Genomic DNA, 10343 nt, shown 5'->3' on the forward strand with positions numbered 1-10343 from the left:
TGCATGGTGCGAATTTAAAGGGGACGGCGGCGGCCTAATCCCACTGCCTAATCTTGTACTCCAGTTGACTCTGCTCTAAACGTTGATCGAGACGACCACTACGAGACTGTATCTTGATCTCAAACTGTGGTCTGTGTCTCTGCTCGCGAAGGGTGGACAGGCTAAACTTAAACCTAGCTTATTATGTGTGTTTCGATGAACAAATTACAGAGACAGAGGGAACGAGGGATATATGACCGTGTTTTAGTTGACCACCTGGACCGCTGGACGTGATGCCATCGAGTTAGTCGTTCGATGTGTTTGGAATGGTTGAACTGGTCGCCGTCCCTGATGCTTCGATGCAATGTGTCGTGCCCGTGCGGTACTGCGGTGACCAAGTTGGGACAATTTTCTTCTCGTGTTTGCGAAGGACCTGGTCGATGTTTGTTGATCGTTGCTGATTGACTCAGTTAAAAATGACAGGAAAAAAGAGCAGTTTAACGGGGCTGGTGCAGACTGACTGAATCGTACTCGTTCCACTTGCATGTGTTCCAGTAGAGTGAATAGAAAGATCAATAAAACTCCCACCACTTTCTTAAGCTGCAATCTAGTGGAGAACACATTTTCTTTCATTGCACCTTCTCTGGTGCTGCCGAGGCTCTTGGAATGTACTTCGTCTCTGATTTGCAAGTAGACTGAATTCTTTACAACTGTACACCTCTCAGAAAAGAGTTCCAATAATCCGTAACATACCAGAATGGGAGATTGAGGCATATTATAGAGGACATAGGAAGCATCAAGAATCTAATCCATAGCTCATGTCGTCATATTCCTTGAGAATCATATAGTGTTGCAGAAACAGTAACTATGAATGCTCATGTTAGAGATAATGGCAGCTTCGAACTTCAATGTTCTAAGATCAGACAGATCTATGGCTGCCTTTTACAAGATAAAGCTTGGGAATGGCCTAGTTGGCCAAACTATGTAACATTTCTTGATATGAATGAAAACCATTTCTGAGTGTTTTTTCTTAAGAAAAGGTTGCAGAAATAAATTGCTGTGCAGATATTGACACCCCCTCTCCATCACAAAAAGAACATCATTCTTGCTTTGGAGAAACCTATGAATCTCAAATTTGGCCAAATAAATTAATATTTATTATAGGTAATAAATATTATTAAACAAATCGTGGAATATATTTTCATAACAAATCTATTTGTTGGAGATATAAATGTTGAAATATTTTCTATAAACCTAAAATGTAGGCATTTTTTGTGAGATTGAGTTAGTCTTATTACACATTTTTTAGTCAGAGGTACTTGCCACATTTGAAGAGAAATGTACTCGCAGTTTGTAGATGCCGCCCTTTGGCCTGTCCTAACCAACACAAATATCAGTACATATAAAAAGTACCTATTCAGTAACAAGCTTGAAAACGCTGCAGAGGCCAAGATCCAGAGGTAAACTGCAGATTACCAGAGCAGTTAGTTAGCATGCAGCAGAGAAACCAGCCCAAATTGAAAACCAGGCCAACATCCTGGTCAAAAAGGTACATTTGCTGCAAAATCCACTGCTGATTATAATTAAATAGAACATCAATAAGCTACAACGCCACCCGACAACAAGATGCCATGGGCCTCACAGCGAGCATAAGGCTCATTCCGCTTAAGGCTCAGCACCAATGCACCATGGATCCGACCACAACGAACACATGTTACTCCTAACATTACACAGCTATAGCAAATGTTGCTTCTACTAAAGATCAATCAGACGAAATTTCGAGTTAACACTCAATAATACATGGTGCAGCGCCAATACCTCTGCCTAAAGGAGCAAATCTAGGGAGCACATCCATTTACAAGAGAAGTTCATCAGCGTTAACTTCAAGCCTTCCTTCTGCGCTTCTTTCCTGTAGAAGCATTTCCTGATGCCTCCTGCTCTATTTCAGCAGCCTTGACTTCTTTCTCCTTCCGCTTTTCCTTGTCAGCATCACTCTTCGCCGGAGTACCAGCATTTTTTGGTTTCCGACCTGGCCTAGCTTTTCCTTCAGTGGACTTGCCTTCATCTTTTGAACCCTTGCCTTTGCTAATAGCCTCCTTAGGTTTGCTCGTACTCTTATCATCTTTAGGCAATTCATCCTTTGTCTCACTTGATACACTAGCTTTGTCCTTGGAGCTCTTCTCAAGTTCCTTTTTAAGGTTGGTGCCAGTTTTAGGTGTTTCTTTGGCATCCTTGCCAGCAGTTTTCCCCTTTGTGCTCGGAGTAGCTGAGTTATTAGGTGTCCCATTGCTGGATCGCACACCTTTTGGACGCCCTCTTTTCTTTGGAGGATCCACAGCATCACTGCAACCATGCAGAAAATAGTAGTCTCAGAAAAGCTACAGGCATAGGTCATCGTGACTTTCTTTGTATCAATTACTTACCTTTTAGGTGTTTCTGTATTTTCTTCCTCCACCGCGTCCGCTTTTCTTTTTCTGCCTCGTGGCCTGTTGAAACAAACAATAACACAAACTTAACAAAACTACTTATCGAGAGGCATGAGATTATTGGCATGGTTGGAATTCAGATAAATAACCAATTATCAATTGCCAGCAGGGGCTTATGCAGTTTGCTGGTATCCACAAACTAGTTTACAACTAACATTTCCCTCGTACTTCTTTCAGAAAAACAAACAATTTCCAGACTAAGAGATGAAACTTGATTAACATTATGCTAGTTCCAACAGCTGTGGAGTGATCATAGCAAACCAAGAAACCAAAGCCAATGCTCAGTCCTGATTGACACTTGACACAACGGTAAGCCAAGCATTTGAAAAATAAGAAAGCAGGGAGAAAAGTACACATGTATCACACTGAAAGCAGAGACTCACACTACTTCGCCATAACCCAGACCTTTAACTATTCAGAAGATCTAGTTTATGAGCGTCCACACATGCAGGTGAGCAAAAATATTAGCAGAAGGCATTGAACACTGAGTCAATGACCCTATTCTCGTAAGGGCAAGTAAACAGTGACCCTGTGCATTGCATATTCTTATAATACAATCTGGGAACTAGTTCTACTGCCGGCTGATGCATGAACAAATATCCAAATTTGAAATTGTAGTTAATGGCACAGATATAGCTGTAATTGACATTGCAAATGCAAAAATAGCACAAAGATGAGTTTGTGTACGTTTCAGATGCCACAGAAGCTCCCTTCTCCTGTCAGAGTAAAAGTTAATCAGAAACAAGGAATCAATACGAAATTATAAAATCATCATGAGGTGAAATGTGCATACCTCACTGATGAATTCCCACTTTTCATCCCTCAGCAGTAGTACCTCTACATCCCCGTCATCGTATGCGACCTAGGCTCCAGAAAGGGAAGAGAACATGACGAAAATAAACATATAATAAATAAAGATTGATTAATTAAAACTACTTTTTTCCAGCAAACTAAATAGCCAGGACAGGATATAGCAGTGCACAAAGACACACCTTGTGCCTCTTAGAAACAGAATCAAATGACTCCACAACACCATTGTAGAACCTGCAAAATAATAAAAAGGATTAAAATCTGGAAAATAATAAAAATAGCAAGCCACCGCAATGCGATTTGCTAAATCCAAATAGTAATATTCATTGCTAAAATAGCAACCATCAGAAAGAAAATGTCAGATTTGGAACTACTCAAAAATAACAAGACATAATAAATAAGTAAAAAGAAACGGGTTTACAAATAATTGGCTACGTTTATAATATCAAACAGAGAAGAAAATAACCAGCTCAACGAGTGTCAAGTTCAGAATATTGAATTGTTCATTCTACTTACATCTTATCATCTGGCCACCAAACTTTGATCCTTGCACCAACTAGACTTCTATCAAGGCCTTTGCTTTTCCTTGAACGAGGAGGCTGTAAAAAGGAACTCAAGAATCAGATCTAGGTTACCTAAACAAACAAATAAACAAAATTCTATGTGCATACGACATATATAGTGCTCAGACTAGAATATTCAAATAATAAGACAGATATATAAAACTATTAAGAACTTGTTAGGTATCAACATGAAAATTCTTGACCAAGCAAAAGACCAATTGATCAAACATTTCAAGCTCAACTAGACATTGAAAAACACTATTGCAATAATTTTAATCAAGCCTGCGCTCTACCTCTTCAGTTTCTTGTTCTTCCTTCGTCTTGGGTGTGCTACTCTCTGTGGTTTGCCCTTTGGTTCTACCTGGGCCCTTGGTTGAAGATCTTGGCGATATCATTTCCTGCATTGTGGTAAAAGAGTCAGTACACTAATCACTATTAAAGGTGCAAACAGCCAAACACGATAAAAGGCATGGAAAAAATGATGCCATATCCAATAAAGTGCTGAATGTTCATGAAATTAAATCTCTAGGTTTCAATTCCAGCAAAGGTAGACTCAAACCGCAACTAAAAGTCAAGGAATAACAAAGTTACAAAAAATAGAACATTCTGAATACATTTGTTTTAGACTAAAAAGTAAAGAAGACTTGTTACCTAGCAACAGAAAAGAGTAGTAAACTTACAAAAATATGTTATCGAACAAATAAATAGACATTCAAAGAAAACTATAAGAGGGATCCGTAATAGTACAACCTAGCAGAAATCAGACCATGTTGTACACAATAGAGGGTGGACTAACTGTAAAAAGCAGACCATATTGAAAACTCAACACAAAACCTGCTAGTATTACAAGAGAGAAAAACCTTTAAGCTCAGATCCTTGGCAGGATCATCCTCAGAAAGAGTTTCATCCTTCTGCTGTTTCGAATTGCTCTTTTGAGTCTTCTTAGATGATTCTCCTTCACCAGCCTTCTTTGCGGAAGACTTCTCATCCTTAGCTGATCGTTTCGCCAACTTCCTGGCTGATTCACCTGCCTCCTTGACCTTTTTCAAATCCAAACCTGAAGATTGATCCCTTCCAGCAGCCTTCTTCTGCAATGACTTTGGGCCAGGAGGACGGCCTCGCTTTGGTTTAGGTGTACTATCAGCAGGCCTTGATGCATCATCAGCTGCTCCATTTGTACCCTCTGCTGATGCTACAAGATCTTCCTTTTTAGTGTCAGCATCAGAATGCACAGTTGCTTCACATTTATCAGACGGTTTGAGCTTAGTACTTTTGTCTGAATCAAGGGAAGCTTTCTTTTTGGGCTTTGCAGCATTGGACTCAGCACCTTCATTGTGGTCAGATTTCAACTGATCAGCATCTGCTATGTTTTCAGCATTGCAAGGTTGTTCAATCTTCTCTTTTGTGGAAGGAGGTCCTTGATCATCAGACTCACCAGTATCAGGTGTAGTAGTACCACTGCTAATAGCAGTACCTGTATTACCATTCATAGAAGTACCATCCTGTTCAGGACGGCTAACATCTTGCTCAGCCTTTGAAGATTCCTGCCAAAAAAAATATACATGCTGTTGTTAGATCAGCCATTTACATAAATACAGAAGATGCAGATCATACCTGAGGTAATTCATCAGAAATAGTCCTTTCGGAGAGCTTGCCATCATCCACCTGAACATTAAGACATCAAAGTAAAACACAAATCAACTAAACAGCCTCTTCCAGAATTTGAAAGTAGTTAATTTCATTCTACATGCTAAAAACTAATCATGGTTTCACCTCCCAAATCATCCAATTGAACCTAGTGAAGTGAACAATCATGCATTACATTCATATCTGAAACAAAACAACAAAGAAAGAGAAAACAAGATTGCCTATTCTAGCACCTGTAAGAATGGCATAACAGTTATCAAGCAAACAATTTCCAACATTAATCATTGCAAGTTAGTAATTTAACTAACCGCGTCCTTCCCAGAAGGATCAGCATTGTTATCTTCCCTGTCATCTGAAACCTCTTCACAAACTGATGCAACAATTTGGCTGTATTCGCTCAAGGAAGTGCCTTTTAGTGATTGCAGAAAGACTGGCTTCAGTTTTTCACGGCATGTGTCTATCACTTTTTCAGCAAGCTCAAAGGAAGGTGAAGAAGATTCCTGGAAATAAAATAAAAATTATTAGATCATGTCAACCTTAGCTATGAATGTAAATCCATGTTGCTGATGTGAGAAAAATTGAAGGATGATACCTTTTCTTCTTTTCTAACATTTTGGAGTAGACATGAAGCAATCTGTGGTTGGACATCCTCACTCTCCTCAATTACCAATCTCATTATTGTTTCCATGCAGGATATGACGGCTTCTGAATGTCCAGAACTGAAATAAGACACAGAAAAGTTCAAAACTTGTACACAGAATATAAGAATACAACACATACTTCTGAAACCAAGAGATCTGACCTATTTAACAAATTTAGCAGCAGGATATAGTAAAGCAAAGATTAAGAACAAAATAAAGAAGACTCATTTATCATTATTCAATAGCCAGAGTGGGCACTCTACCTCCCAGCCAGAGAAACAGAGCAATGACAAGTTTAGAATTGCAATTTCAACATTAGCAGTTAAGCAAGGCTGGCAAAATTACACACATATAGTTTTAGTATCTAAATAGGAAACAAATCAGACGCCAAAAGTAGATTATGCGATCTCATTTCCTGTACAGAACAGATCCAAGGAAAAAAAAAGGAGCTATCCAATGCTCATGTTACTTAATAAATCTTATCTTAGATGTATATAGTATGCTAAACAAATTTAAAGGAACTTGAGAATGTATCCAGGATATATCTTAGCAAAAACGCGTTTTAGCACATCAAGAAATCCAGAAAGTGGAGAAATAGATGAAGCTAAGGCGAATTAAGATATTTCTTACTTAACAGTCCTCAAGAAGTGATGGAACATATCATTTATCAAATCATCACATTCAAGATCTAGCATCACCACACAGGACCGAACTTTTGCCACAGTATCAAGAATTGAAGTTCTCCTTCCAAAGAAGGGGCTCTCTATGTCATCCAGATGCTCGAAGGTCCCCACAATTAAAGAGAATACATCCTAAAACCAAATAAAAACATATGTAAGTACACACAGTACAGCAGAAATCATTTTATTCAGGGCAGACTATACCTTCATTGCATCGTCATCATATGGAGCATCGGGCGCCGTGATCCGTGTGATCTCAGATATGCATGATGCCACGCCAAGTCTAACATTTGAATCAGCATGGCCCAGCAGCTCTTTCTTGACCAGAGCTTCAGTTGCTGGGCGAAGAGCATTCGATGTGCTTTCGGGAGGTGACTGCTCTACTTTAAGTAAACACTCCTCAACTTCCTGCATGAACAAACCATCAACCAACTTGATGACTTCATACGATTCGAGGAGCAAGCCTAGGTAGGTCAGTTAGCAAGATCAAAGTCTTCATATTTATTTAAATGGTATAAGTACATCCAGTAATCTAAACCATGGCAAATTACTCTGTACAGCAAGAAAAAAATGAAATCTGGAGCAGTAGTGAATAAACTTGGGTAATGCTAAACTCCAATCCTATATTCGTCAAAAACCTCATTCAAATCAATAAGATACTAAGAGGCCAACATTTCCAGTTTCCTTTCAAACCAAACAGCACCATCAAAACTACAAATAAAATCGCCATGATCGGCATGTCCAATAGCTCCACGTTTCAAACCCCAAAAACAGAGATAGAATTCAAGTTCAAGGAGAAGTCAAGTCTCAAAAGGCAATGATAAAAAGTAAACTGATTCCAAGGAAACCAGATAACTCCGTACTACAGTCCAGCACGGAGAACAATCCACAGAGCACACTTCCTGTTTCGTCAGAACAAAACAAATTACGAATTTCATAGCACGGAAGACAACTCAAAAGCAAATCACCAGGCCGAGTAGCATTTCATCCGCGACCCAACATATCGCGAACAACAGGTAAGAGCACAACATTCACCCGGTTCCTATTCATACTCGATGCGAACAGAGCCGTGACCGCGCCGGCAAACACGACACATCGTAGAAGCGCAGTCCTAACATATGCATAACAATCAACGAGAGGAGAAGAAGCGCTAAGGAGGAGCGGGCTCACGATGAGGAGGTTGAGCAGGTCCTCCGCGTCGTCGGGAGGCGCCAGCAGCCGTTCCCCGACCTCCCTGAGCCGGTCCTCCAGCTGCCGCATCTCCTGTTCCGCGGCAGGATCCTCCACCATTTCCCCGGCCGAAACGGGGGTCTACGCGGCCAGATCGAGAGCGCCCGCTCTAGATCTGCCGCGGCTAGGGTTTCCCCTCACGGCGCGAGTGCGGGGTGCGGCGGGCCGAGAGCGGGCGCCTTTCACGCTCGGCGTCCCGACCGGCGGAGGAGCACGGGAGAGGGTTTAGCGGTGGAGCGGTGGTGGATGACGAGGGAATCCGCAGCGGTATTCCCTTCTCGCCCCCGCCTCTCCCCTCTCTCTCTTCCGCGCGACGCGACGAGGTTTCGGTGCGGGCGGGGGCGGGGGCTGGGGCTGGGGCTGGGCTGTGTTCGCTTCTGGCTGGCTGGGGGCGCTGCGCTGGGGGTCGTGCGTGAGAGGAGGTGAGGTTTGGAAGAATCGGCGGGCGATTTATGGGGCAGCCGCGGGCGGGTGGTGGTTTGGACTTGCGCACTTCCGCGGGGTCTGCCAAAATTGCCAACGTCCCGGCACCGCAGCCCAGAGCGCACCCAACGGACGGGCGTTCGGGTGACCATGGAATCCTCTTCACCTGAGGGGGCCTCGCGTCCGCGGACGGCCTGGCGGTCTGCTGTGGCTTGGCTGGCCTCCGCGGCTCCACCTCACTCCGCGTGATCTCGGCCGTCGACTCGCGTGGGGCGCCCGCCCGATGGCTGCCACGGCGCTCTCAGTGACCGAAATGGTAGTTCGGCGCCGGATACGCTCTATGTACTCCGCCAAGCGTATCTATCTTTGATAGTAGGAGTATTTAGTAAGAAAAACGATAGAATTGTGTTTGCCTGGTCAAAGACGACGGCAGTGCGAGGAGGTGGTGGTGATGACGCTTCAGGGACGAAGTAGCGGTAACGATGGTGGTCTTTGAATCGGAGGCGACAAGTAGACATATCACCAATGTCGGAGAAGACTAAATATAAACAGTATACTAGGTATATGTTTGGTATGTTGAGGGGTAGGAGAAAAGGTCCGACGAAGAGGGTATATATACAAGTGGAGCATCAACGGTCCATTGGATTACTGTGATCCAACGGATACGCGTTACTCAGCGCAGACACATTTGACGCACTAGCGTCATATCACGCGAATGTGTAATAAATAAAATATAATTTTGAATAAGAAGATATTATGCATTGAACCGGTATATCTTCTTTGTCGTCGCGTACCGAGTGGCACCAGCTAAGTATCTTTACATGTTTCTTAACTATGATTTCAAATTTCAAATATTCACAAATGTGTCACGATGAATCAAGAGTATCACCTAATGATACCTTTGTAGGTCATCCAAAGCTTAATTTAACCTGTCTATATATCATGCCTTGAATAGTTATGGTTGTACCTCTATCGAGTGAATATTGCGACACTCTTTAGGTCTTGTTTAGATTCCACGGCTAATGGTTAACTGCTAAAATTTTATTGAGATCCTATTTCATCATTAACTAATATGTTAACTAGTGTCTTAGCTATCACTTGGCTAAAAAATAGTTGTTAACTATCCTCAGCAACGAAGTTTGTTCTAAATGGGCAGCAACTTTCCATCATATTTTTATGCCATGCAACTCAGGCTGTAAGCCTATGATGTTCTACCTAGGTGGACATTAACCAGTGTCCATCCACCTAAGCCTGGTATGCAGTATGTTTCATGGGTCCTTCCTTTCCATTTGCCACAGTCATATAATTTTAACCATGTCAAGTAACGAAATGTTTGGTCCATGTTGGCTAACGAGGTTTGGCCCATAGTTCCTCTCATTAGTAATTAGGCCCATGAGCATGTATATTCTACCAGGCCTCCATGCTTCATAAAATGCCTGATATCATGTTTGCTTTTGGTTCTTCCTTTTATCGCTTCAAAATATAATATAGTAAGGGGGGTAATATTGTAACGCCACCACAACTCAATTATTCTATGTTTTTTTAAATCTCCCATAAATATAAATATATCTATATCTATATCTATATCTGTATATGTATCTGTATCTGTATCTGTATCTGTATCTGTATCTGTATCTGTATCTTATATTTTCAAACCCCACTAAGAATTATATCTCAACATGCAAGCTATCCACATCAACAACCCAATAGCACATGCAATTATAACCAACTCGCACATGTAATTATCTCATCATCCACTAACAATCATTTAGTTGTCCACGTCAATGTGTCAAACCATTTTCTTCATATAACTATAAATATAAGTAATCTAATCTCAATTTAAATCATCTGTGATCCCCGAAACAACGTGCGGGGTATCTAGTC

The 10343-nt window shown here is 41.5% G+C and overlaps 1 protein-coding gene across 2 annotated transcripts; it reads right to left on the reverse strand.

Moving 5' to 3' along the window:
* Nucleotides 1-1533: 1533 nt before the first annotated feature.
* LOC136467285 (sister chromatid cohesion protein PDS5 homolog C-like) lies at nucleotides 1534-8466 on the reverse strand. Of its 2 annotated transcripts, XM_066465925.1 has the most exons (15): nucleotides 7977-8466; nucleotides 7011-7214; nucleotides 6757-6938; nucleotides 6078-6204; nucleotides 5794-5985; nucleotides 5453-5503; nucleotides 5274-5382; nucleotides 4699-5165; nucleotides 4132-4236; nucleotides 3792-3874; nucleotides 3458-3509; nucleotides 3259-3327; nucleotides 3153-3181; nucleotides 2403-2465; nucleotides 1534-2322 (listed from the first exon to the last, which is right to left on the reverse strand). In XM_066465925.1, exons 1-15 carry the CDS (start codon nucleotides 8094-8096, stop codon nucleotides 1863-1865), a joined length of 2313 nt encoding a protein of 770 aa, XP_066322022.1. In that variant the 5' UTR covers nucleotides 8097-8466; the 3' UTR covers nucleotides 1534-1862. The 2 variants fall into 2 exon arrangements, with proteins under 2 accessions (XP_066322022.1, XP_066322021.1); XM_066465924.1 differs by having other exon boundaries at nucleotides 4699-5382.
* Between the last annotated feature and the right edge of the window lie 1877 nt (nucleotides 8467-10343).

The sequence above is a fragment of the Miscanthus floridulus genome, chromosome 7 (genome assembly GCF_019320115.1).
Source record: "Miscanthus floridulus cultivar M001 chromosome 7, ASM1932011v1, whole genome shotgun sequence".
In the NCBI taxonomy this organism is placed as follows: Eukaryota; Viridiplantae; Streptophyta; class Magnoliopsida; order Poales; family Poaceae; genus Miscanthus; species Miscanthus floridulus.

Bases quoted from the DNA above. Each gene is read 5' to 3' on its own strand.
- LOC136467285 (XM_066465924.1), bottom strand. From the start codon at position 8,096: ATGGTGGAGGATCCTGCCGCGGAACAGGAGATGCGGCAGCTGGAGGAC. The intron at 6,205-6,756 runs GTAAGAAATATC...GTCTTATTTCAG, and splicing joins CACTTCTTGAGGACTGTTAA to TTCTGGACATTCAGAAGCCG. The intron at 5,504-5,793 runs GTTAGTTAAATT...CTTAATGTTCAG, and splicing joins ATCCTTCTGGGAAGGACGCG to GTGGATGATGGCAAGCTCTC.